Source organism: Microcaecilia unicolor, chromosome 8 (genome assembly GCF_901765095.1).
Source record: "Microcaecilia unicolor chromosome 8, aMicUni1.1, whole genome shotgun sequence".
In the NCBI taxonomy this organism is placed as follows: Eukaryota; Metazoa; Chordata; class Amphibia; order Gymnophiona; family Siphonopidae; genus Microcaecilia; species Microcaecilia unicolor.
This window is the reverse complement of record NC_044038.1, coordinates 21,701,954-21,729,632: the sequence shown is the minus strand read 5'-3', so window position 1 is coordinate 21,729,632 and position 27,679 is coordinate 21,701,954. Positions and strand designations below refer to the sequence as shown.

At 44.2% G+C, this 27,679-nt stretch overlaps 2 protein-coding genes across 5 annotated transcripts in view; one reads left to right on the top strand and one right to left on the bottom strand.

Moving 5' to 3' along the window:
* The window catches only part of GNPTG (N-acetylglucosamine-1-phosphate transferase subunit gamma), a 29,856-nt gene extending 26,247 nt beyond the window's left edge, over positions 1 to 3,609 (bottom strand). For both annotated transcript variants that reach the window (XR_003943028.1, XM_030211144.1), the window contains exons 1-2: positions 3,490 to 3,609; positions 398 to 452 (exon numbers count right to left, since the gene is read on the bottom strand). Coding sequence is in view for 1 of the 2 variants with exons in the window: in XM_030211144.1 (XP_030067004.1) it covers positions 398 to 452; positions 3,490 to 3,550 (116 nt within the window). In the remaining variant the exon portion in view is untranslated. The remainder of the gene's footprint in view (positions 1 to 397; positions 453 to 3,489) is intronic.
* Positions 3,610 to 3,765: 156 nt separating this feature from the next.
* Positions 3,766 to 19,045, top strand: TSR3 (TSR3 ribosome maturation factor). 3 transcript variants are annotated; one of them, XM_030211142.1, is made up of 8 exons: positions 3,766 to 3,853; positions 3,956 to 4,052; positions 7,653 to 7,792; positions 8,682 to 8,898; positions 14,953 to 15,146; positions 16,075 to 16,248; positions 18,184 to 18,247; positions 18,330 to 19,045. In XM_030211142.1, exons 3-8 carry the CDS (start codon positions 7,669 to 7,671, stop codon positions 18,538 to 18,540), a joined length of 984 nt encoding a protein of 327 aa, XP_030067002.1. In that variant the 5' UTR covers positions 3,766 to 3,853; positions 3,956 to 4,052; positions 7,653 to 7,668; the 3' UTR covers positions 18,541 to 19,045. The 3 variants fall into 3 exon arrangements, with proteins under 3 accessions (XP_030067002.1, XP_030067003.1, XP_030067001.1); XM_030211143.1 differs by lacking the exon at positions 3,956 to 4,052 and having other exon boundaries at positions 3,767 to 3,841; positions 7,652 to 7,792; XM_030211141.1 differs by having other exon boundaries at positions 3,793 to 4,052.
* Positions 19,046 to 27,679: the final 8,634 nt, after the last annotated feature.

Sequence of the window (27,679 nt, the reverse complement as noted above, 5' to 3'; positions counted from 1 at the left end):
GCTCTCTTTGTTGGTTTAACGGGAAAAACAGCCTTATATCATGCCATAAAATGAGACACAGTGTACCTCAGAAAAGGATAGAAGTCTCTTCCATCCACTCCTCAACTTCAGGTGAGGCAATAGGGGGAGGGGGGAAGAGGTGGTTTCCTGGCTCTTACATTCTTGGGTTGGCTCTTAAATCCAAAGAAAAGTTGTCAAGGGTTGCCCTAAGAGATTCCAGGTCACACTTTATCTAGACACTACAACAATTTGAAGTAACTGAGTTACATAATCTTTAGTCTTGTCTCTCCCTTTGTTCCACAGGCACGTTGTAAAAATGAAATTAGGCACTCTCTATGAACCCAGGTTTCTTTATTTGTTATATATATTCAAACATTTTTGTGAGTGCACCACATACCCAAAAGTATTTGGCTCTTCAACAATTTTCATCTTTCCAGCTAAAACTAGTTGAGCTATAAAAGAAAGGAAAATGGAAAAATAAATTTCAGTTGACTGTATTTATCAAACACAACCATTCAGAAAAATGTGACACAAGTCTCCAGAAACAAATAATTAGGTTTTAATGAATTGTGTTAGAGCAAAAATACAACAGTCCAAACACCATCCTTTTATGTGGGGGGGGGGGGGGGGGGGGGAGTTACAGAAGTTCAAACATGTAACTTTTTCATACTGCTTGTGGACTCATGACATGAAAAACTGGCCATTCTAAACATTTTGGATCTGAGACTTCTGTCATCTGTTCCCAAAGATGGACTCACTATTCCAGAAATACACCAATACATTCTTTTCTGAACTCTCATCCCCCGTAATCTTATCACACTTAAACCTTCACTCACAGAAAATGTTATACCGAATGTTCTTTTGCTAAGGTTCTATCACCCTACCAATTTCCCGTTGTCTCGTTCCATTGTTCTTTTCCTTGTCCTATTCCCTAACGACACCTTGACTTCGTCTCGCTTAACTTCTCACAATGGAATCCATAACTGATTGTAACAAACTGCATTTCCATTATTTACAATGTATTGTAAGCCACACTGAGCCCGCAAATAGGTGGGAAAATGTGGGATACAAATGCAATAAAATAAAATAAATAAAATGCCATGCTTCAACAGGGCAGCAGCGAGTATAAGATCACGGACTATTTTAATTCTTTGTATCTCTATAGTACCTTGCTTTTTAACTCTATTTATTAAAGAAGTGTTTCTTTGGACGTCAAAGAACTGTCCTCCATACTACAATGACAACTGCTGGCTACATTACGAACAACATTTAGAAAATAATTTCATAACAGGTCACCTAGGTTAATAGGACAAAAAAGTATTTTTTTTTTTTTACAACATATTAGCGCAAACGCAGCAGCAGTAGCAGCAACAACAACAGTGTGTAGACTGGTGTGGGCAGTATGCCTTTTTGCGAGCAGGTGTAAAGGTACGCGCACCTCCTAAATTATGTGCATAAATTCTGACTCCACCTATGCTACATCCTAGCACCTCCCCTGTATTGTGCTTACTTTTAGTTGTGGCCTAATTTTATAAGATCCCATTTATGCATCTAAAGCAGTGTTTTAGATAAATGGTTTATACAGTTAGCCTGTTTAGAATTTTACAGTACTTTACAAATCAGCATCTCATAAGTAAATAAGTTTAAAGTTGATATTTACAATAAATACATTAAGTAAGCACAATAAAACAAAACAAACAAACAAACAAACAAAAAAAACAACAGACCCCTTCCCTCCAGCAATTCTAGAAATAACAAACAAACCAATCTTAACTAAATGGAAGAAAACTGAGAACCTAGACGAGCAGCACAGGTAGTTGATAGAGCAAAGAGCCATCTTGAGGAGGGAGGATCTATTAATTAAAAACTTTTGCGGGCCATCTGATCTAGGTTGTTAAAAGAAACCATGAATTCATATGCTGATTATACTGATTTTTCAGGGAAGCTATTTTCTTAAAACCATAAACTCTTGTACTCCATCCCATTTTCAGCAAGTCCTATTCTAACAGTGCAAAGTGTCTCATCATCAGTTTTAGATGTTTCCCTTGAAATATATGCATACTAATAAAAGCCAATAGAAAGCTTTAGACTAGCTAGGAGATCTATATGTAGTCCTTTCCCAATAAAATCCCACGACTCAGTACTTGAACTACAAAAGGAAAACAATTTCTCTGCTTATCACAGGTGCTCCAACACATCTTCAGTATCATAAAAAGCAAACTGGGTCTTACTTTATAAAACAAAAAAGGGCAATTAAAAATAGTTTTTGTAATGAGTTCTTGTCATATTAAAGACCCAAGAGATACATAAAAAAGAAAGTCTATAAATATCTTTCTCTGATCTCCATATATTAGTTCTTCCATATTACGGTTAAAAATGTGTTAAGACAATAATGGGTCAGCACATTTTCTTCTCAAATACATGAGTCCTAGCCAGGGGCTATGCCCAACTTAAGGCTACCTCTACTTCAGGAAGCAGGTGAAAGTCTGGATCCTCTCCAAGCCTTTAATATATGTGGTAACTGACAAGCCCCTCACCCCACACTTAGACTACTTAGCTACACACCCTGTAACTTAGACCAGTGCCTCATATTACTACTACTAATTAACATTTCTAAAGCGCTACTAGGGTTACGCAGCGCTGTACAATTTAACATGGAAAGACAGTCCCTGCTCGAAGAGCTTACAATCTCTTATTCAACCTTACATATAATCTGCCTTCAGTTTAGCTACCCATCTATTTACCTGATTTGTACTAACCATCTTGTCCCATTTATATATCTCAACTGCATTTGACCCCTCAGCTATCTATTAATTAGTTTCATTGTATTATATGAACAGTGTTAGCACAATATCTATGTTATCTGAATACTCTAATGTCTATTAGGTGTTTTATTGGTATTATGCTGACATGTATCATGTTAACTGAATGTTATTCCATGCTGCCTGTTATGGTTATCATTTATCATATTTCTACTATATGACTGTTATACTGCAAATTTTAACGTCTATATTTTTCCTAAGGCTGCCAACTGGATCCAAGTTTGCAGGACAGGGTTGATCCTGCATGCACGTGTTGTTCTTCTTAAAGAATGCAATGGGAAAATCAGAACTACAAGTCCCTGCATGCAACGGGGTAAACCCTGGACTGCCTCATTGACTGTTATCTATGCTTACATTTGGTCGTTTTACTATTGTTATGCTTTTATCAAAATTGCTAAGCGTTATGGTTCAAGTTGTACCTGTTACCAACAGATAAAAGTTATTTCTAGTCCAAGTAAAGCAATACCAGAACTAACGGCGGCGCATCCCCAAACATAGCCAAGTGAACCAACCCGAGGTAACTACAAACTCCCAGTGAGCTCTGACAGACCAGCAGCTTAACACCCTACCCCCTCCTGCTACCAGAGTGGACGGCGGTTTTGTCCCCCAGAAGATAACACTACAAGTCCCATCCATCACCACCCTCTCTCCACAAGCCATTGCTCACCGTGTAGCGCGAGCAGCAGCAGCAGCAGCTGCTGGGCGCGCGCGAACCTCCACCTGTCCATTCCCAAACCCGCCGCAGTCCTCCAGACAGGCGAGTGATGATGACGACTTTGCCTCCGCGCCGTCGCTTCCTTCACGCGCCAGGGGGGGATAGTCAAGGGCGGCGCTTGGCTTCGGGATTCTGACGTCAGAGAGAGAGGAGGAGCATGACGGGTAAGAGAAATGGCTGGGAGACGAGCAAGATGGGATAGAGAGAGGGATAGGGGATGAGGGGGCGGGGAAAGTGGGGCATGTCGGGATAGAAGAAGGTGCTCTGCTCGGAGGTCAGGAGGCTAGTTTAGTGGCATGATGGTAACTGCTCATCGGTTAGTTACGCTGTTCGGCTCATAGCACGGGCAGAGTTTCAACTCAGCTGCTTTTTATTTATTTATTGCATTTGTATCCTACATTTTCCCACCTATTTGCAGGCTCATCAATGTGGCTTACATTGTGCCGGAGTGGCGATCGCCGTTTCTGGGTTGAGAAATGCAAAGTGATATTGCATTAGAGTTCATAAATGATAAGGTAAATTACAAAGTAGCTTTGCATTAAAGTTCATAAATTATAGTAATGGTTGTTGTTCTGTTTTGTATATGACTACATCGTTGTTTATAATCAGTTCATAATATGTGCGGTAAAAGTACTAAGGCTTACTTCAAACCCCTCAGTAAGTATAAGCTGAATCCTGCTCACAAGCTTCTTAGAATATTGTGCATGTTTTGCAGATACTAAGCTGAACTTTCACGAAAGAACATTTAGGGTGAAGTGAAAGTGACTATATCCCCAGCCTGGCGGATATTATGAGGCATATTTTCAAAGCACTTAGCCTTCCAAAGTTCCATAGGTTTCTATGGAACTTTGGAAGGCTAAGTGCTTTGAAAATATGCCAAATTGTCTTCCTATAATCTTGTACTGCTTGCTACCCCTAACTTCTCAATTACTGTTATTAAAAAGGATCTGATAAGTTGTCCAAATAGTGCTGTTGTCACTCAGGCTGTGCTTTGGCCTACTCACTTTGGGGACCTTTTACTAAGCTGCCCACACGCTAAAAAACAGAACTTATTTTTAGCTCTGGGGGAGGAGAGTAGACGTGTCCTGTGCTAATCTGTTAGTGCAGCTATATCGCTGTGCGCTAACTGGTTAGTGTGTGGTTAGCACAGGAGCCCTTACCCCCTAGAAAATAGGTGTTGGTAAGGGCTCGTGCAAATGGGGAAATTAGTGGGTGGCCATTAATACAGAAGATGCAGCTATTTTACAGTCATGTGGGATAGGGCTGGATACTTTTTAGTGCAACTTAGTAAAAGGGTCCCTTTATGTTTATAGTAGGCAAGATATAATTCAGGGTCGTATGGGGTTCAAAAATCTGGGGCACTACACCAGAAATTTCACTTTGTCTTAAATAAACAGGGTTTAACACTTTGGCGTTCAAATGAGGGAGAGCATATAAATTGGTGTGAAATTAATAAATGCATACATGCTAGAGCTCCATTTATATAATGCTGTTTGATTACACTTCCTAGTGGTTTATAATGTAGACAATAGCATAAAAAACAATTAAAAATTCACATTTGCATAATCATTTTAACACACATCATGTATATAATTAAAAGCATAAAAAAAACCTTCTTAGCGCACTCTGTGAAATAGATGTAATTATTTTGTGAAATTCTGTGAAAATATTATGCAATTCCTTTTGAACAAAGTTATATACATTTATATTTTTAATTGTGGCTATTATGCATAAATTGTATTTTAATTGTGGCTATTATGTATACATCAAATAACTGTACTGTATTTTAGAATTTAGGTGCACAGCTTTGCTAAGTGTATTCTGTAATGAACTGCACCGAACTTCTAATGCGCACAGGCAAAAAGGGGCATCGTGATGGGTGTTAGCGTCCAGCCCTATCCCACGTGACTGTAAAATGGCTGCATTTTCTGTATTAATGGCCACCCACTAATTTCCTCATTTGCACATGAGCACTTATCGGCACCTATTTTCTAGGGGGTAAGGGCTCCCTTGCTAACCACACACTAACCAGTTAGCGCCCAGCGATATAGCTGCACTAACAGATTAGCACCGGACATGTCTAGTCTTCTCCCCCAGAGCTAAAAATAAGTTCTGTTTTTTAGCGCGTGGGCAGCTTAGTAAAAGGTCCCCAAAGTGAGCAGGCCAAAGCACTGCCTGAGTGACAACAGCACTATAGATGCAGTCAATGAGGCATTGCTTACAATGAGGCAGTCCAGGGTTTACCCCGTTGCATGCGGTGGTGGGAGGCAGGGCTGGTGGTTGGGAGGTGGGGATAGCGCTGGGCAGACTTATACGGTCTGTGCCCTGAAAAAGACAGGTACAAATCAAGGTAAGGTATACACAAAAAATGGCACATGTGAGTTTATCTTGTTGGGCAGACTGGATGGACCATGAAGGTCTTTTTCTTCCGTCATCTACTATGTTTCAAAATTTGTGCATGTAGTTATAAATTTGTATTTTAATTATAGCTATTGTAAGCCAGTTTGAAACTTATGGGTATAGATAAAATATATCATTTTATTACATTACATTGCATTACTAGAAATTGCTGATTATGGTTTTCCCTCCATTTGAATTTCCTGCTCAGGATGTATGCTTTTTAAGCTAAGTCCTGAATTATCAAATGTGCTCATTGGCATAGAATCAACAGAACTGTTGATAAATCAACCTATAAGACCTGGGCGATTTCCTTTCTTTCATTATTTTGAGCAATTGAGGGTTGTACCCATAGACGGTCGGTAGCCCAACTGTTTGGGGAGGCTAAAGGGGGCAGAGCTTACCTCCATACGCTCCGTGGCAGCGACGTCAATGAAGAAAAAGACACTACAGGCTCGCCGCCAGCTTCTCCCTTCTCTCTGCACACAGTGTCCCGCCCTCGCGGAAACAGGAAATGCATCACCGCAGAAGGCGGGACACTGTGTGCAGAGAGAAGGGAGAAGCTGGCGGCGAGCCTGTAGTCTTTTTCTTCATTGACGTCGCTGCCACGGAAATAAAAGGTCAAAATGCGCGGGGCGGGGGGGCGGGCTGCATCACAAGCGGAAGAACACGATTGGGCTGGGGAGGCTTAGCCTCCCCAAGCCTCTTATACGGGGCGCCTATGGTTGTACCCAGTGGTGTTCCTTGATCAGCTGCCACCCGGGGCGGATCGCCGCTGCGCATGCCCCCCCCCCCCCCCCCCGGTTGCAGCGTCATCCCCCTCCTTGGCACATCATCTCCAAGCCCCCCTCCCCCCCCCCCCCCCCCGGTTCATTCTTTTTACCTGCTGAGGTGCTGGAAGCAGCTGCTGGGCTCTGCTGGTTCCCTGCTCCCTTTGCCCCAGAACAGGAAGTAACAGCAGAGGGAGCAGGGAACCGGCAGAGCCAACAGCCACGCAGCTGCTCCTTACACCCCTCCAGCGTGCAGCTGGGACGGACTGCCCCCACCACCCTGCCCTCAGTACGCCACTGGTTGGACTAACAGACTGTTCTGCACTGTTGAGTTGTAAATGTGCCCGAGTCTTGTGTTTAAAGCCCAGGATTACCCTGATGAAAGATAAAATGTTTATCAGTAAGGGTTCTTTTATATGAGGCTTAAATGAAAAGTAATGCCTCCACCTCCATAATTCATCAACAGATGGCAGCTACACATGTTTGTTCACTTGTTCTTTGAAATCTCTTTATTCATCTCAGTTGATGAGAAATGTCGTTTAAAGAGGCTGTTTTGCTATTGCTTGTGAAATGGAAGCATTCAGTGAACACTCGATGTGATTTAAACAATATGCCATGATAGAGTTTCTGACTGCTGAAGGAGTCCTTCCAGTTGAAATTCGCCACTGCATGCAGGTTGTTTATGGTGATGATTGTGTTGATTTGAGTACTGTGCATTGCTGGCCAAAATGTAAAGATTGTGGACCAGGAAGGGCTGATTTGTAAGATCAAAAATGGATGATCTTGGACAGCAGTGGACGAGCCTCACACGAGAAAAGGGCAGTTGGAGGATTACTTCAAGTGTTACACTGCAGCGCTTACATATATTTGAAATGTCAAAGGCAGTTGTTATTGGTGGCAAACATTTATTAAAATGCATAATGTAAACTAGATTTTTCACATTAATAGGTGTTGATTTTGCACAATGGGTCGAAAAAAACATCTGCAGAAATCTGAGAAAACATCTGCCAAAGGAAAAGAAGCAAGATCTAAACGGACAGCAAAATGCCTGGAAACATTTACAGATGAAGTTCATGATGCTTTGCAAGGTCAGCAATAACTGGGTTAGAGCAAACAATGATTGTTTTCAAAAGAGAGGCTTGGAGAGGAATGTAAATATTCATCCTCATTTAATGATCTTGGGCAAATTACCTTATTACAGTATGCCTGTCTTTACTCATCTGCAATTGTCTTTTGGCTGTTCTCAGAGTGATTTTATGGGAGATGTTAAAATTAAGCAGTTAGGATCTCCTTGCACTAAAATATGCTGCATGTTCATATTATAAGACTTTTTAGTATACTGCCTTTTGGCCTTGGATACTTATTTTATTTATTTTTGTTACATTTGTACCCCGCGCTTTCCCACTCATGGCAGGCTCAATGCGGCTTACACGGGGCAATGGAGGGTTAAGTGACTTGCCCAGAGTCACAAGGAGCTGCCTGTGCCTGAAGTGGGAATCAAACTCAGTTCCTCAGGACCAAAGTCCGCCACCCTAACCACTAGGCCACTCCTCCACTGTTGCTACTATTTGAGATTCTACATGGAATGTTGCTATTCCACTAGCAACATTCCATGTAGAAGTCGGCCCTTGCCGATCACTAATGTGGCCGCGCAGGCTTCTGCTTCTGTGAGTCTGACGTCCTGCACGTATGTGCAGGACGTCAGACTCACAGAAACAGAAGCCTGCGCAGCCTTCTACATGGAATGTTGCTAGTGGAATAGCAATATTCCATGTAGAATCTCCAATAGTATCTATTTTATTTTAGTTACAATTGTACCCTGCGCTTTCCCACTCATGGCAGGCTCAATGTGGCAGGCAATGGAGGGTTAAGTGACTTGCCCAGAGTCACAAGGAGCTGCCTGTGCCGGGAATTGAACTCGGAGTTAACAAATTGCTTTACATAACTTAACTTTAGTTTTCTCTGGTTTGTTTGTAGCCTGCCTTCAGGGAGACGGAGCAGACGAGACAGATGCTCCGAAAGTTAAATTTCCTTGCCCACTTGCCATGTGGGAGCTTGGTCATTGTGACCCAAATAGATGTACAGGAAGGAAACTGGCTCGTAAAGGTTTGGTCAGAAACCTACGAATTAATCAGAGATTTAATGGGCTTATTCTGAGCCCTATGGGAACCCAATATGTCTCCCCTGCAGATAAGTATGTCTAAGTGTTTAGAAACTTCCTAAAAACTGTGTTTTTAATTAGAACATATAGAGATGGATACTCAAAGCTATTTAAATGGCTAAGAGGGGCTCTTGGCTGTTTAAATTGCTTGTACAGGACCATCTGGGGATATTTAGAGGTAAAGGGTCACATATTGTGATAAAGTCACATCCAGGATAGTTGGGTTAAGGCAGTTAAGGGAGAGAAAACTAACAACTTATAGCAGCAGCTTCAGAGAGCATTTTCCATCTCACAGATAGGCTGCAGAGAATACCTTCTCCTGCTTTAGACTTAATCCCACCCACCCCTGGAGTGACATGTCTTATATAACCTCCCTATCAACCCACTCATTACTTTACCTCACCCATTTCTATTCTTCTATCACCTTCTCCCACTACTCCAACCAGAGTTACACCTAATCACACTGACCACCCTTCAACATCTTCTGTCCTTCTGTGACTGTTCTCTTGTGCTTGACTGCTTAAATATTTTAAATTTAAATGCTTTACTTTTTGTCTATTAGATTGTAAGCTCTTTGAGCAGGGACTGTCTTTCTTCTGTGTTTGTACAGCGCTGCGTACACTTTGTAGCGCTCTAGAAATGTTAAATAGTAGTAGTAGTAGTAGTGTCAGTTTGAAATACAAGTCCCAGAAGGCATTGCAGGCAAGGAGCCAGGGGGTGAGATGAGGAACCCGGACTGGACTCCTAGCTGCAATGGGGGAAGACATGGGTGTAAGCTGTTAGGATGTGTAGATTGGCTGCCACTAGGGGGAAAGAGAGTTAGGAAACCCTGTGTGCAAGAGCTCATCATTAGTCTAATGCTCAACTCAGCTGGTGTGGGGGAAGCTAATGGAAGGAGAATGATTGGTTGTGAGAGCAGAAGCCAGGGATTGATTAGGCAGGTGGGAAGGAGTCCCAGGAGAAGAGAAGCAGTTGCAGGCTGAAAACCCTTGGGTAAGAGAGGTCCCTAAAGTACTGAAGCAAGCTGAAATCCCTTGGGGGCGAAGAAGTCCCAAAAGTATTTGCAGGCTGAAAATCCTTGGGTAAGGGAGGTCCCTAAAGTATTGAATTTACCAGTGAAGCTGATGCAGGGTGAAATCCCTTGGGTATGAGGAGTCCCTAAAGTATTGAACTCTCCTGAAGGTAAAGAGAGTAGAAGGTAGAAACTGCTGCTTTGTGACTGAACTGTGATGATGAACTGAAAGAACTGCTTCTATTTGGAATTGAACTACTGTTTATTGGGCACTGGATAAAGAGCCCAGACTGGAGCTGACTGTGAGCCTGTATTGCATCCTGGTATGTGATGATAGCCTACTGCTTAAAGGGGACTATTTGCCACACACTTTCAGGTGGCTTACATGTGCTTAAGATTGAAGGTGAATGCTGCTGTTGGAACTGTGTATCAGGTCTACTACAAACCTGCATGGAATAAAGTCCTTAAGATTGAAGTTGCTGGTGGATATTTATTTCTTGACTGTACCGGGAGCCTGTGGCTGAAAGAGATTGTTCTATCCTTGGCTGCACCTAGAGGTACCTGGTTTCAATGTTTGATATACTGCCTTTCTGTGGTACAGCCAAGGCAGTTTACATTTTAGTATATTCGGGTACTTTCTCTGTCCCTACAGGGCTCACCATCTAAATAACCAGGTAATTTAGAATATCCTTTCTAAATTCCTATGCCAAAACCTGCTACTTTGTGAGTGGTTTTGGAACAAAGGGCAGAGCATAAGCTTAGCTGGTTAACAGTGATTTTCAGATCTGCTAAGTAACCGTGTAAAGTTAAGACAGCAAAACAGCTGACCTCACTTTACGTGGCGAGTTAACTGGGCATCGGTCTGAATGTTGGCTGGTATCCAGTTAACTTCCAGGTCGGTGGACATAACCCAGATATTCAGTGCCAGGAGGTTCGCATGCTCCGGCATTGAATATCCAGGCTTACGTTAGCCCGTGGCTGGAAATTAAGCTGCTCACCGCTGTGGGAATTTTTAAACGTGCAAAGTATTCTCTAGGTAGGTTACCATCTTTAAATCACTTAAGATTGAATTCAGAATTATTGTGGATAATGCTTCAGCCACAGGGACCCATTTCTTGTTTGTTGTGCAAAACCCTCTTGCAAAAGAGAGGTGTGACCAGCAGAAGAAAGGGGGTGTTGATGCCCCTGTACAAGTCGTTGGTGAGGCCCCACCTGGAGTATTGTGTTCAGTTTTGGAGGCCGTATCTTGTTAAGGATGTAAAAAGAATTGAAGCGGTGCAAAGAAAAGCTACGAGAATGGTATGGGATTTGCGTTACAAGACGTATGAGGAGAGACTTGCTGACCTGAACATGTATACCCTGGAGGAAAGGAGAAACAGGGGTGATATGATACAGACGTTCAAATATTTGAAAGGTATTAATCCGCAAACGAATCTTTTCCGGAGATGGGAAGGTGGTAGAACGAGAGGACATTAAATCAGATTGAAGGGGGGCAGACTCAAGAAAAATGTCAGGAAGTATTTTTTCACGGAGAGAGTGGTGGATGCTTGGAATGCCCTCCCGCGGGAGGTGGTGGAAATGAAAACGGTAACGGAATTCAAACATGCATGGGATAAGCATAAAGGAATCCTGTGCCGAAGGAATGGATCCTCAGGAGCTTAGTCAAGATCGGGAGGCGGGGCTGGTGGTTGGGAGGCGGGGATAGGGCTGGGCAGACTTATACGGTCTGTGCCAGAGCCGGTGGTGGGAGGCAGGGCTGGGGAGGTGAGGATAGTGCTGGCAGACTTATACGGTCTGTGCCCTGAAGAGCACAGGTACAAATCAAAGTAGGGTATACACAAAAAGCAGCAAATATGAATTATCTTGTTGGGCAGACTGGATGGACCGTGCAGGTCTTTTTCTGCCCTCATCTACTATGTTACTATGTTACTATATAAAAGGAGTTTCTAATACTTTTTCCAAAACTGCAAATCTGACTTTGTCTTATGACACAGGCTTTGCAACTCAAGAGCTAGAGCACATAAAAAAGCAATCAACCACAAATAATCACAGAGAGACAAGATCAATTTAGTAACCATCAAGGGGGTGAATCTCTATATATCGCCTAAAGTTATGTGCATTAAGTACGAATTCTATAACGACAGTTGTGCCACAGAACTACTGTTATAGAATACTAGCATAAGTCAGTCGTTATGGGTCATCCTATATAATAATTCTCACCTCCAACAGGATGTGCCTGGGACCGTGCCTGCTGGAAGTGGTCTGCTAGGCAGGCACCCACTGACCTCAGTGACAGACAATTTGGCAAAACAAAACAATCTGAATGCTGGCCATTAGGACACAGGGTTGATAGGAGAGTTTTAAAAGACTGAAGGAACTGAAAGTGTTAAATGGGGGGAGGGGGGGGAGTTCTGAACGACTGAAAGACATGCAAATTTGGGACAGGAAAACAATCTCAATGCTGGCCATTAGCACACAGGGTACATAGGAGAGTTTTAAAAGACTGAAGGAACCAAAAGTGTTCGGGGGGGGGGGGGGGGGGGGCAAGTTCTGAATGAATGAAAGAAATGAAAATTTACGAGAGGAACACAATCTGAATGCCGGGCATTTGTACACAGGGTAGAAGGACACTTTTTTTAAAAAATGAAGGACGTGAAAGTATTACATCTTGGGGGAGGGGTGAGGAGGAAAGCGGTGGGGTATCCGGATACTGGGCGTTAGGGCCACGGGGGTACATAGACTTTTGAAAGCCTTAAGGAAAAGGAGGAGGAAAAGGAGGGGAGGGAACGGGGTGAGGGGCATTAGGAACAGGGGAGGGGGCCCTGTCACACACACTGTCACACACCCGCACATTCACTCTGGCTCTCTCTCTCAAACACTCCCAGGAAAACCTTGCTAGCACCCGTTTCATTCGTTCCAGAAATTGGCCTTTTTTTACTAGTATTCTATATTTGGTGCTGAAAAAATCAGCATGAATGGAAAACGCACCTATGCGTATCCTACGAACTGTGCCTAAGTTAGGCGCGATTTATAGAATATGCATAGCGCCGTCCACACGGCTAAAATTTAGACTTAGCCATTTATCCTAATGAAAAGCTGATGTAAATGCCCACACCTAAATATAACTTACATTTACCAGTAATTTTAGATCCAGGACAAAAAAAAATATATCTAAGTATAAAATGATAAATTTACCATATATTATAATGTAAGTTTTTTTTTAAATTTTTATTTTAAAGCTGAAGTTGGAGTCCGACTCCACCCAAAATTGCTTCTGACTGACTCCACAGGCCAATTTCAGTGTACAACCATAAATGAAAAGATGCAATGTTCCCCAGAAGTGCTTGAGAAATAACCTAGAAACCAACAAATTGTATTTTGTAAGCCCTTTTTGTCCTAAATTTAGGCCCTATTTCTGGCACGAGTGCTTGCTGAAGGACATACAGGGCTGTTAGTATTTACATTGAAGGTTGTGTGCTTGATATGGAAATTACAGAAGCTAAGATTTTTAATAGCCTTAAAAGTTCTAAACACTTCAGGAATCATGAAATTGACATTTGCCCTGAATTTAACAATTTTTAAATATATTTTATAGGTTTTTTTTTTTTTTCTTTTATAATGATAATTCATACGACTTGGAATTTCCAATGGTTGTTATTAAATTTCTGTTTTCTTACTATGATTTATATTTTGTGTTTATACTGTTGGGGGTAGCCAGTTATATCGATATGAGCAACATTTTTCACCTTTTAGCAGCTTTCCCGGGCGTCCTTTTACTAATGTGAACTAACGGATTTAGCATGCATTAGCGTTTTTAGTGCATGCTAACAATAAGCACATGGTAAACGCTAAAGACACCTATAGGAATATATGGGTGTCTCTAATGTTTAGCGTGTGCGAAAAACACTAGCGTGCCTTTGTAAAAGACCCCCTAAATGCTATATAGCTCATTATATTCCTATGGACTGCATAGTATTTAGTGCATGCTAAATCTGCTAGCATACCTTAGCACAGTGATGGCGAACCTACGGCACGCGTGCCACAGAGGGCCGCCGAGAGGGTTGACAGTCGCAGGCAGCCTCGCAATTCGCTCTGCTTCTTTGCGTGCGTGCGGCACGTGCTGTGTGGGTGGGTGGTGTGGCCAGTGGCGCCAGACTATGCGGGGGTGGGGGGGGGGCTAGTGCCTGCTGCTCCTCCGGCCGGGTCGCGTCGTGGGTCAGGAAGGAAGTGGTCCGACCGTTCACATGTCTATTAGATTGTAAGCTCTTTGAGCAGGGACTGTCTCTCTTTGCGAAATTGTACAGCGCTGCGTAACCCTAGTAGCGCTTTAGAAATGTTAAGTAGTAGTAGGAGTAGAGTCAGTTCGCCAGGAGGCTCTGAATCAATCGTCAGATCTGGGAACGTCGATTGTTCCGGATCCCCAAGCAACAGTAGCGGGTTCATCTCTACTTGCGGGAGAGCTGAGTACCGCGGAAAGTGAGCAGGAGGTGGTTTCTTCAGCTCAGGAGCAGGTATCTTCTCCACAATGCCCTTCTTTTCCTTTTGCTAAGCCTCTGAAGTGACCAAAACAGCCCTCACATAGCAATAACACTTGCTTGACTTGAAAATTATATATATACAGTTCTCAGTTGCCCACTTGCACATTACTCCACAGTAACTTGGAGGGAGGGGGGATCCTGTGGAACTGAGAGGGAGGGGGGACCCTGGAACTTGGAGGGAGGAAAGACCCTGGAACTCAGAGGGGGGGGGAGGGGGAATGGCACTTTGCGATAAATAATTAGATTTTGGGTTGCTGTTTGGGCACTCGGTCACTGAAAGGTTCGCCATCACTGCCTTAGTAAAAGGACCCCTTAATGATATATTTAAAAATGCTTATTTAAAGGCGCTTTCCCTTGTAGATATTGTAAAGGCAGTTTTGTTATCAAAATACAATGGATATTTTTTTCAAAATTTAAATTCTCCTTTCTATGACTTTGACATTTTTTTTTTTTTAGCATAACTTACTGTGCCATAATGCAGCAGTTGTGGAGTAGAGATCTTTGAATATAATGCAGATTCTGGTTTTTTTTTTTTAGACAGATTGTTGCAGACAGTGGTGTCGCTGTCATAGATTGCTCCTGGGCCAAGCTGGAAGAGACTCCATTTGCTAAAATGAGGGGCAGCCATCTCCGGTTGCTGCCTTACCTAGTGGCCGCCAACCCCGTTAACTACGGGCGCCCGTGCAAGCTCTCTTGTGTGGAAGCATTTTCTGCCACATTCTGCATTCTTGGTAAGCAGATGGGATGGAGATTTATGAAGGGGGGGGGGGCTTGTATGGTGGTTCATTTTTTGGTGAGCATTTTTGTATTCTTGCTTGGTAGTAATTGATGTTGTTGTCTTTTTAGTATTGCATAATCTGAATTTTATTTTAGAGATTACTACATGGCTAATGGTTGGATTTGAACATCTGAACATGAAACTATTTCAGGGAGTTGATTTTTTTTTTTTTAAACAAATAACTATTTTATACTCTCCTCAGAATTGATAGATTGAGCACCTCCAACGTTCTGAAGCTGTGTTCGTAAGGTTCGTCAGATTCGTCAGTCTGCCACCATCTCAGCCCCGCCCTCGCGTCAAAACGTTATGACGTCGAGGGTGGTGGACCTATCAGAGGTGCGAGGGAGGGGCTGAGAGAGATGGCCATCTGAAATTCTGGGGCCTTTTTTTTAGTAAAGAGTTGGCGTGTGGCAACAAGCTTTCCGCACGCCAATCTGGAGCTACCGTAGTTCCCACCCCCAGCACATGCCATTTCTGGCGCTACAAAAATATTTTATATTTTTCTAGTGTTGGTGCTTACCCGGCGGTAATCGCAGCGCCATGGTTACCACTGGGCTAGTGCGGGAACCCTTACCATCACCTCAGTGGGTTGAGGAAAGTGCTCCCCCTTTCCGCATGGCCATTTCTTTTCCAGAAAAAATGACAGCCTTTTACCCGCTGCGGTTAAAGTGGGCCTCAGCGTGCATCAAAAACACGCACTGACGCTAGCACAGGCCCCCTTTCACCGCAGCTTAGTAAAAGGACCCCTTTGAGTCCTAGAATGCATTTTCAGCACTGGTTTGCATCTTCTTGCCTTCTCCCAAATTTTGAATACTTTTCTTCAAGTTTGCATGTATAGGCTCTGTCACAGTTACTTTTAAAACAATTGCTTCTCATTACAGGCTTTCCAGATCTAGCCACGATTCTTCTGCGGAAATTTAAATGGGGAAAAGTGTTTCTTGAATTGAACAAGAACTTGTTGGAGAAATATGCAATATGTCAAAATGTGGAGGAGGTGATGCAGGTTGAGAAGGAGTTTTTAGCTAATTCTCAGGATGAAGAAACAGAAGAAATAGGTATTGAATCAAGGTGCAAAGTAACTACTGCATTCTGTTTTCATAGAATAAAACCCATCCTAACTTGTTTTTATCTATCAGCACATACAAGGCACATAACTTGTTCATACACTAAAATGCTTCTGTTCTTGAGATATTGATGTTAATTTACAGCTAATGCTGTTTCAATGATAAGTTAGAATTTCAAGCCTGAAAGACCAAATACTTTGTCCTGATTGAAGTCAGTTTAATTTGCAGACTCAGGTTTGATTCCTGGGTTTAGCTCCTTGTCTGAAGAGAGGCTGTGAAGGACAAGAGTCCCTGGTGTCAAACAGTGCCACCTATTGGTTAGGCTTGGCATAGGTTTATATGGCATTTATCAGAGGGAGTTCCCGGATGCACAATGTCATATGATGGCTGGGGTAAATGAGGGGAAGGTGGGGGTCGTAAAAACAAGGGAAAAAACATCAGATAGTGGTATGAGCCTTTATCTGCATTGTTTATCCATTCGTAGTATCCTGTATAATAATTTGCACCTCTAATGTTCCATGGCTGGCTGGCTGACTGTCTGGGTTCTTAACATCTCCTGACGTCAGCCAGCCTCCAGCATTCCATTCCCCCTCACTGTCCCGTCCTCGCATCAAGACGTAATGATGTCAGAGGGCAGAACAGTGAGAGGGAAGGGAACGCTGGAGGCGAGCTGACGTCAGGAGGGATGTTACGAACGGAACGGAAGTCAGCGCCAGCCAGCCAGAGAACGTTCAGGTACAAATCGAGGGGAGGAGAGAATTGCGGGACATCGAGGGGAGGAAGGGGAGGGCAGAGGAGAATTGATGGACATGGATGGGATGGGAGGACAGTAAAGGAGAGAGTCGAGGGCAAGAGGAGAATCGCTGGACATGGAGGGGAGGGAAGAATCGCTGGACATAGAAGGGAGGGGGAATAAAAAGCTTACATCACAGCCTTCCTAGGGCCCGTTTCATTGTTGAGGAAACAGGTATGGTTCCACTGGTTTTGATTAAGTTGAAAGCCTAAAGTAGCGAAAAGAAGATACCAGGTTGACAAAAGAAAAGTAATGATGATTTAAAAGTTTTTAGATTCTAAAACCACATGCATTCTAACATTATATACAGAAACATACACCACTGTTTGTAATCCAAGCTAAATTGTCTTGTAACCAAAGGTAATTTGATTTGGAGGGTAACTGCTGTTGCTGAAATTTCACTTAGATTATAGCTGTTCAGTATCATTGTGAAAAGAACAAAAATTGCAGGAGAATAATTTGATTTAAAATGTTTATTAGTATTTAATATTTTATTAGTTTTAATATTTTGAAAATAAAATACAGCCAAGGTTAAAATACACCAGATAACCAGAACAACCTTAGCCATGTCCCCAGTTATTTTTATTAGTTTTAATATTTTGAAAATAAAATACAGCCAAGGTTAAAATACACCAGATAACCAGAACAGCCTTAGCCATGTCCCCAGTTATTGTTACCACAAAACATAAAATCTATCTGGCATCCTCTTCCCAGCCCTGATACCCACCTGTGTTTTAAATTGAGGCCATCTAAAACCAGGATCTTCAGTTTCTGCAGAAACCAAAATCTGTGACCAAAATTGGCCGCTCAGTTTCGAACCTGCCCCTCCCACCGGTGGTGTCTCCCTCCTGGGCCTCCCTCGTTATTGGTGGGTAGTAGGTGCAGGAGCATCCCCACGCACTCCTGTGCACGGCCAGTTCCAGTAGAAACGTCTGCCGAGACTTGGCAGTCTCGGCAGGCATTTCTACTGAGCAGCGGCACTGGCCAAGGACGCATGGGTTGCATTGGCATTTTCGGATGAAACCCAAAGGTTTCGGTGCAGAATTTGAAATCGAAATTCAGTTGACCTCTAGTTTTAAATACTGTTTTGGAAATTATGATAGCAACAGTTTTTTTTTTATTTTGTGTTTTAGATTTCTTTGATGTTGACTCGGGAAAAGAATTTTCCAATCCTAACAGGCAGATCTGCTCGAGCAGGTAAACAAATTCTTTTGTTGGACTTCCAGAATTGGTGTCTTCTACTTTCCGCAAAGATTTATGAGGAGTTTGCCTTTTTCAGAATGCAAAGAGCGGATGGGAATGAAAGTGATGAAGATGATGACTGTGCTGAAGAAGACAGCGAGGAAGATGATGCTGTTGATGGAACACAGGAAGGCTCTGAAGAACATGTGAAAGGAAATGGTGACAGTTCAGACGAAGATGGAAAGCTTGGAGCCACAGCCACGAAACAGGTTATTTGGAAAGGAGTCAAAAAGAGATTAAGGAACTGAAGAGCCTGTCAATTTTGACTTTATAATAACCTGAAAAATGGCTTTTGAGTAAAAATAATAATGCATCAACATATAATTATCATCTGTTTTACTGAAATGACTTCCAGGTCTTCGACCTGAACCTCTCTGACACATGGATTTTACAGTCTTTATTTAATCTCAGGTAATATTTAATATATTTTACTTCATAGATTTATTCTTTTTCATTCTTTGGATGTTGTGTCTCAGCAGTGGATTTTTTGCCTGTTCGCTGCGCTTTCTTTGGATGTTGCTGGAAGTGCAGTGGTTGTGTGTTCGAAAGACGGCTATCAAGAGTCAGTACCTCTTTACTTTTCAGATCATGAGATATAGAGTCAGTTGAAATTAAGATGTTGTCACTGAGTTTGGTGTGAATATTGGATTAAAATGAAAGCTAAACCTGAAATTGATGCCTTGAAGCAGGCATAGTAAAGTTTGCCATATATGGTTTGAGATTTTTGAATCTGACACACATTATTCACTGTTGCTAATTGATACTAAATTTTTTTTTTTTTGTTACATTTGTACCCCGCGCTTTCCCACTCATGGCAGGCTCAATGCGGCTTACATGGGGCAATGGAGGGTTAAGTGACTTGCCCAGAGTCACAAGGAGCTGCCTGTGCCTGAAGTGGGAATCGAACTCAGTTCCCCAGGACCAAAGTCCACCACACTAACCACTAGGCCACTCCTCCACTGTTGCTACTATTCCACTAGCAACATTCCATGTAGAAGTCGGCCCATGCAGATCACCAATGTGTACGTGCAGGACGTCAGACTCACAGAAACAGAAGCCTGCGCAGCCTTCTACATGGAATGTTGCTAGTGGAATAGCAACATTCCATGTAGAATCTCCAATAGTAGCAACATTCCAAGTAGAATCTCAAACAGTAGCAACAGAATCTCCAATAGAAGCAACATTCCATGTAGAATCTCCAATAGTATCTATTTTATTTTTGTTACATTTGTACCCTGCGCTTTCCCACTCATGGCAGGCTCAATGCGGCTTACATGGGGCAATGGAGGGTTAAGTGACTTGCCCAGAGTCACAAGGAGCTGCCTGTGCCTGAAGTGGGAATTGAACTCAGTTTATTAGATTGTAAGCTCTTTGAGCAGGGACTGTCTTTCTTCTATGTTTGTGCAGCGCTGCGTACGCCTTGTAGCGCTATAGAAATGCTAAATAGTAGTAGTAGTTCCTCAGGACCAAAGTCCACCACCCTAACCACTAGGCCACTCCTCCACTGTTGCTACTATTTGAGATTCTACCTGGAATGTTGCTATTCCCCTAGCAACATTCCATGTAGAAGTCGGCCCTTGCAGATCACCAATGTGGCCGCGCAGGACGTCAGACTCACAGAAACAGAAGCCTGCGCAGCCTTCTACATGGAATGTTGCTAGTGGAAGAGCAACATTCCATGTAGAATCTCCAATAGTAGCAACATTCCATGTAGAATCTCCAATAGTATCTATTTTATTTTTGTTACATTTGTACCCTGCGCTTTCCCACTCATGGCAGGCTCAATGCGGCTTACATGGGGCAATGGAGGGTTAAGTGACTTGCCCAGAGTCACAAGGAGCTGCCTGTGCCGGGAATTGAACTCAGTTCCTCAGTTCCCCAGGACCAAAGCCCTCCACCCTAACCACTCTCAGCTTGAAACCTCCTGATTAGCTGTCATAGAGACATTCCTGCCTGCATGTTAATCTTTGGCTATACATGCCTCCTTTTACTTCCCATCTGAAGAAGGGACTGATATGTTCTTAAAAGCTTGTTGGTCCTGGGAAAGGTATCATAACTAAGCTGCCTACTGGATCCAGATTCGCAGGAGAGGGTTGACCCAGTCCTGGGTTTATCCCGTTGCATGCTGGAACTGGTAGTTTTGTTGTTCTTAGGGAATGTGATGGGGAAGTCAGACCTACAAGTCCCTGCATGCAGTGGGGTACACACAGGACTAGATCAACCCTGTCCTGCGAATCTGGATCCAGTTGGCAACCTTAATCAAAGAATCCAGAGATCTGCCACCTTTCCTTTATTGCCACACTATAAGGGGCATTTTCGATAGGACGTCCAAGTCCAATTTTTTGCAAAAAATTTCAGTTCAAACATGGTCAGAAAAACATCTATCTTTTTGGTTCAAAAATAACCCTGTTTTAGATGTTTTTGTGCTCAGTGCATCTTTCTTTTAGGGAAAAATGCAGAAAAACAAGCCATTGGGATGTCTGGGGCCCAACAGCCTTACTAGACTGGCCACACAGACAGCCCAGCAGAGCAGTGGGGCACCCTAGGGTGGACTTCACATAAAAGGTTGCAGGTACGCATCACATCATAACCCCTTTAGATTATATGGTGAGCCCTCCGGGGAATAGCAGAAAAAATGTACTGTACCCAACTGTACACCACTACAATAGTCCTTATGTCTGCAGGTATCGTTCGGTAGGTATTTTGTGGTTTTCAGGGTGCTCACACTTTCCACTACAAGTGTACCAGTTAGAGTAGGATGTGGGCCTGGGTACCCTTCTCTACAGTCCACATTGCCAACCACTAGGCTACCCTAGGGACCTTCTTGCTATTCTAAGAGGGTGGCCATTATATCTGCAGCTGTCATAGAGTCTGGTATGTGCTGTCACTTTCGCCTCTTAGGGAGGGGTGGGAGGGGGTCACAGATAAGTGGGGGGGTCATGCCTTTATCCTTCCAGTGGCCACCTGGTCAGTTTGTGCACCTTAGTCGTTATTGAAACAGGTCTAGCTAAAGACTTTCTATTTTTTGCCCTAGATGTTTTAACAGTGTTCAATTATCACAGAAAAATATCCAGATCTTAAGCCTGCCCTAGTTCCATCCAAAACATGCCTCAAACATCACTCTTGAGATTTAGACAAACTGCATAGAAAAAGTCTTAAAAATTAGTTTTGAAAGTTGGATGTTTTTGTTCCATTTTTTAGATGTTTTTCTGTTTCAAAAATGAGCCCCTATGCTTCTAAGGCATAAGTTCTTTATCTTCATAAAAGTTGCTCTACTGGGTCAGAAAGGTCTATCAAGCCCTATATCCTGTTTCTAACAGTGGTCAATCCTGATTACAAGTATCTGGCCAGATTCCCAAAAGGTAGCTAGATTCTGTGCAACTAACCCCAGGGCTGAGCAGTAAATTTTTCTCAAGGCCTCCTTAATAACCGTTTATGGACTTTTCCTTCTTGAACTTCTCCAACCCTGGTTCCTTAGCGTCCCTCCGGACCGGTCCAGGAACTGACTGGTGGGTTGTGCACTCCTTCCAGCAGGTGGAGACTGACTGTAGAGAGCCAATAAGAGCCCTGACCAACTAGCCCTAGATTCAGTATTCTCAGTCTCCAGCAGGTGGAAGGAGGTGAGCCCTTCAGTCTCTTCTCAGATTTTTCTCTTTCCCTTTCTAAAATAGTTCATTAAAAAAAAAACCTAACAAACCTGTTTGCTTAAATTCTGTGTCCCGGGGTATTCAGGCTTCTTCTGACTGAGTGCAGTGTACACTTTAGTCTGCCTCTAGGGGTGTTACACCCGGGTGGGGGGGGGGTACCGGGTCCCTCCCCCACATGTTCCTCCTCTGGTTTCCCAGCAAATTGTTCTAATTTTAGTGCTGGGAAGTGCTCAATCTCTCCGGAGGGAGGGTACTGCAGCTATTGGAGAGGCAGCCACGTGGAAAAAAAAAAAAAAAAAAGATTACAACTTTGTTCTGTACAGCTACAGCGCGTTCGGCAGAGCAGCTCTAGGGCAGCGGGTTTTTTGTTAAGGGAGTTCCCTCGGTCGGTCAGTTCATTCCCCATTTTGTTTAAAAAAAAAAAAAAGGCGCAATTGTGCCGTGGGACTCACTGTGGCGGAAAAGCTGCACAGATGCTCTGTCAGTGTCGGGGGGGTGGAGCCTCTGGCGCTTGTAAATTTTGTACCGCTGTGGAGTCAGCTGTGTCAGCTGTTTCTCTTTCGGCGTCTGCTTCCGTCACGTCTTTCTCTCAGGCGGTGCCGGTTCAGTTTGCACGGAAGGCAGACTCTGTTCCCTCTCCCGTTTTGGCGGAAGCAGTGGCTATTTTACCTTCCCCCTCTGTTTTGGAAGACCGGGCCTCTTCTTCTGTTTCTCAGCCAGCTCATCATCCAGCGGTTTTGCCTCCTGCTCCGAGGGGGGGCTTCTGGAGGGAGGATTCTCACAAGAGTTTGTACTTCAGATGTACCAGGCCGTTTTACTAAAACAGGCAGGCCCGTCTCCTCTTTCCTTGGGGGACTCTGGTGCCAGGTAGGCTTTCTCGGCCAAAAGGCCTAGAGAATCCTGGAGATTGGAGGAAGATCAAACTTCAGATCCAGATTTGGAGATGCCCTCTTTAGAAGACATGGAAATGCAGGATGATCCACAATTAGAGGATCCAGGTTCCTCGGAGGCAGGGACAGATCCCTCTTTCCCAGGTGAGGATCCGTCAGTGGTTCGTGTATTTCACAAAGAGGACTTACAGAAGCTCATTTCATTGGTGGCTAGCACTTTACATTTTGAGGAGGACCAGCTTGTGGTTCCAGAGGTCCGCAAGGTTGATCGCCTAGTTAAGGGTATCAGGCGTCCTGGGGAAAACGTTTCCTATTCACCAGGACATTAGGGATATCATCCAGGCTGAGTGGGATTTCCCGGATTCTCCCTTTAGGCTAGCAAGATCCATGGTGAGCCTTTATCCAGCCCCAGATGCTGATAAATCTCTTCTGAAGGTGCCTGTGGTAGATGCAGTAGTGTCTACGGTTACTAAGCGCAATACAGTCCCAGTAGACGGTGTTACAGCCCTTTGGGATGTTCAGGATCGTAGGGTGGAGGCCCTCTTAAAGAGTAGTTTTGACATCTCCTCTCTGGCTGTGCAGGTGGCTATTTGTGGCTCTTTAGTAGCTAGAGTTTTGGACAGGCCTTCCGCTGATTTGTCTTCAATTGACTCAGAGGTGGCCAAGATTGAGATGGGCTCTGTTTTTTTTTTAGCAGATGCTTTGTATCACTTGTTGAGGGCGTCATCGAAATCCATGGCCCTCAACGTGGCGGCTTGTTGTTCTCTTTGGGTGAGGGGTTGGTCTGCAGATGCGGCTTCTAAATCTAAGTTGAGTAAGTTCCCTTTTCGAGGTTCCTTTTTGTTTGGGCCCGAGTTAGACAAACTGGTCAATAGTTTGGGAGACACCAAATTCCTCGGCTACCAGAAGATCATCCTAGAGCTCCTCAGCACTATTCTGGTTTTAGCTGTGGGCGAGGACAGGATTTCCGCCGTTTTCGGTCAGTCGGAGGTGTTCAGCCGCAGCGGTCTCATTTCTTCCAGAGGAACCAGTCCTTTCACGGGTGCCGTTGAGGAGGTAGAGATTCCGGCTCTTCTTTTCAGTCCGCAGCCCGTCCAGCCCAATGAAAGTGCGAGGGCCTCTCCTCTGGTTCCGTTGTGAGCACGTTTAGCTCTGTTTTTTCAGAGGTGAACCCAAATTACCACAGATCAGTGGGTTTTAGAGGTTATTCGAGACCAGTACGCCTTAGAATTTGCTAGTCCTCTCTCCAATGCCTTTCTAGAGTCTCCCTGCTGATCTTGTCTAAAGGCGGGAGCGTTTCGGGACACTGTTAAGATTTCTCCAGCTGCAGGCTGTTTGTCCAGTCCCTCTGTCAGAAGTCAGACAAGGCCGTTATTCCATTTACTTTGTAGTTCCAAAGAAGGAAAGTTCCTTTCTGCACTCGGGGATAGTGGCAATCTGGAAGGGAGAGTTTCTGACGGCTCTGGATTTGACGGAGGCCTACCTGCATATTCCGATTTGGCAGGAGCATCATCGCTTCCTCTGTTTTGTGGTCCTGGGGCAGCAGTTTCAGTTTTGGGCGCTCCCTTTCGGTCTAACCACGGCTCCGCGTACATTTACCAAAGTCATGGTAGTAGTCGCAGTGGCCCTTGGAAAGGAAGGCATTTTGGTTCACCCATATCTGGATGACTGGTTGATTCGGGCAAAGTCATACCAGGAGAGCCTTCAAGTCACGAATCGAGTGGTTCAGTTTGTGCAGTCCCTTGGATGGGTGGTCAATTCAGCCAAGAGTCGGTTACTGCCATCTCAAACCCTGGTGTACTTGGGGGTTTTGTTTGACACGGCGCGTGGTCACATATTTCTTCCTCAGGCAAGGATTCTCAAGATCCAGTCTCAGGTTAGGCCTTGTTGCACAGGCAGGTCCTTTGTGCTTGGGATTATTTGCAGGTATTGGGCTCCATGGCAGCAGCAATAGAGGTGGTGCCTTGGGCCAGGGCGCACATGAGGTGTCTTCAGGCATCTCTCCTGCCCAGGTGGTCTCCTCAGATGGACTCATTGCACATGAGGTTGCCTCTGCGGATGCCGGAGTGCAGCAGCTTATTTTGATGATTGAGGTTGTCCAATCTGACCAAAGACATGCCATTGGATCTGCCCAGCTGGACAGTAATAACTACGGATGCCAGTCTCAAGGGCTGGGGTGCTCACTGCCTGGGACAGTTTGCTCAAGGTCTGTGGTCTTCTCCGGAAATGACCTTATCGCTCAACCTCCTGGAAACCAGGGCAATCTGTCTAGCTCTGGAGGCATTTTCTTCCCTAATATAAGGCACTTCGGTTCGCATTCTTTCGGACAATGCGACAGCGGTGGTGTGTGTCAACTGGCAGTGAGGAACGAGGAGTTGGCTGTTACATCTGGAGACATCGAGACTCATATCATGGGCGGAGGCTCATCTGGTCGCTCTCTTGGCATCGCACGTGGCAGGAATGGAGAACGTGCAAGCAGATTTTCTCAGTCGGCAAATCCTAGACCCCGGAGAGTGGGCTCTCGAATCGCGGGCCTTTCAAGTAGTAGTAGATCAGTGGGGGTGGCCAGTCATGGATCTCTTAGCCACTCATGTCAACGCCAAGATAAGTCGCTTCTTCAGTTGCAGAAAAGATCCTCGAGCGGACGGAGTGGATGCTCTTCTTCAGCCGTGGCCTCTGGGTCTTTTGTATGCGTTTCCTTTGTGGCCTCTCCTAGGAAGACTTATCCAGCACATCGAGGCACACACAGGACAGGTGATACTGGTAGCTCCAGATTGGCCTCGCAGGCCATGGTACGCAGACCTCTTGCGCCTTCTAGCTGCTCCTCCCCTCCGGCTGCCGGAGCATGCTCATTCAGGGGCCCATTCTCCATCCAGATCCAGCTTGGTTTTGTCTTATGGCCTGGCTCTTGAGAGGGCGCGATTGACGAAGAGGGGTTACTTTTCGAAAGCCATTTCTACCATGCTTCGTTCTCGTCGTTGTTCGTCTCTCAATCATGTCAGAATTTGGCGGATTTTTGAGGCCTGGTGTGCTGATCGAGACATTTCTCCTTTACAAGCCTCAGTGCCGGAGTTGTTGGATTTTTTACAGCATGGCTTTTGATAAGGGCTTGGCTCTGGCTTCTCTTAAGGTTCAAGTCGCGGCTTTATCGTGTATTTGGGGTCGCGTTCAGGGCAAGTCCTTGGTTAGTCATCCGGATGTTTCTTGTTTTTTGAAAGGGGTAGGTCTACTGCGGCCTCCCTCGAGTTTTTTTTTCTGGCTTGAGACCTTAATATGGTCTTGTCAGTTCTTACTAGGCCTCCCTTTGAACCTTTAGCTGCTTGTTCTCTTAAGGACTTGACGCTCAAGACGGTGTTTCTGGTGGCCATTGCCTCGGCCAGACGTGTGTCGGAATTACAGGCTCTTTCCTGTAGGTCGCCGTTTTTGGAGTTTTCTAAGGAGCATGTGGTGTTGCGTCCGGTTCCTTCTTTCCTTCCTAAAGTTGTCTCCCGATTTCATGTCTCTGTCTGTGGTTTTGCCAGTATTAGGTTCTTCCTCGGGTTCGGAAGAACAGCGTAGGCTGCGGTCTCGTGTCAGAAGGGTTTTTAGCCAATATCTGAAAGTTTCAGAAGATTTCAGGCGTTCAGACCGTCTGTTTCTCCTTATCGGGGGATACCGTAAGGGGCTAGTGGTTTCTAAACCAACTCTATCTAGGTGGTTGATGGAAATGATAGTCTGCTTACCTTTTATCAAGAAGCAAGTTCTACAAGGGATCAAAGCTCATTCTACTAGGGGGCAAGCGGCTTCTTAGGTGGAATGTTTCTTGGTTCCTCCTTTGAACATTTGCAAGGCGTCAACATGGTGGTCTTTGCACTCGTTCTCGAAGCATTACAGATTGGATGTGCAGTGCCATCAGGAAGCGGTTTTTGGGGCAAGGGTTCTCACGGCAGGATTGCTGGGGGCCCTCCCTTAAGTTACTGTTTTATTACTTCCCACGTCAGTTCCTGGACCGGTCCGGAGGGACGCTAAGGAAGGAGAAATTAGATCTTACCTGCTAATTTGCTTTCCTTTAGACCCTCTGTACCGGTCCAGGTCCCGCCCATGTTCGTGTAAATAGTATGAAAGAACATATTCTTGTTGTTTGGGTAATGTTTTGGTTCTCAGAGCTGCTTTGTAGTTGGTGATACTGCAAAACTTTAAAAACAAAATACATAAAGTATTGAATTAATTCCTACAGAGGTTGACAAAGTACCTCTACAAGAGAGGGCAGTACTTTGTCCAATTTATTATTTGGCTGACCGGCACGACGGTGTCGCTGTCTTGCCTTTGTTGCATTATAATTTCCATGGAATGGCTGCTCAGATACCCGGTGGCACAGAAGGCATTTTTTTTTTTATCTTAATCCTTCTCCTGCTTTGTTACTTATATACTGAATCTAGGGCTAGATGGCCAGGGCTCTTATTGGCTCTCTAGAGTCAGAGTTCTCCAGAGTCAGAGTTCTCTATCTCCACCTGCTGGAAGGAGTGCACAACCCACCAGTCAGTTCCTGGACCAGTTCGGAGGGACTAAAGGAAAGCAAATTAGCAGGTAAGATCTAATTTCTCCTTTTAAACCAGCTACACTAACATCTTTTACCACATCCTCCGGCAACAAGTTCCCCTCAGTACCTAATTATACTCTGGATTAGGTATTGAGGGGAAAAATATTTTCTAAGATTTATTTTGAATGTACTACTTAGTAGCTTCATTGCATGTCCTGTAGCCTTTGTACTATTTGAAGAAGTAACTTGTTTACCCGTTCCACTCCCCTCAGTTATTTTGTAGACCCCTTCATTGCTGAAGAGAACTGACAAGGCAAGCAGTGTTTGATAT

Coding starts and splice junctions, on each gene's coding strand:
- TSR3 (XM_030211142.1), top strand. CDS start 7,669: ATGGGTCGAAAAAAACATCTGCAGAAATCTGAGAAAACATCTGCCAAA. Junction 7,793..8,681: donor AGTTCATGATGCTTTGCAAG/GTCAGCAATAAC, acceptor GTTTGTTTGTAG/CCTGCCTTCAGGGAGACGGA. Junction 18,248..18,329: donor AGGCAGATCTGCTCGAGCAG/GTAAACAAATTC, acceptor TGCCTTTTTCAG/AATGCAAAGAGCGGATGGGA.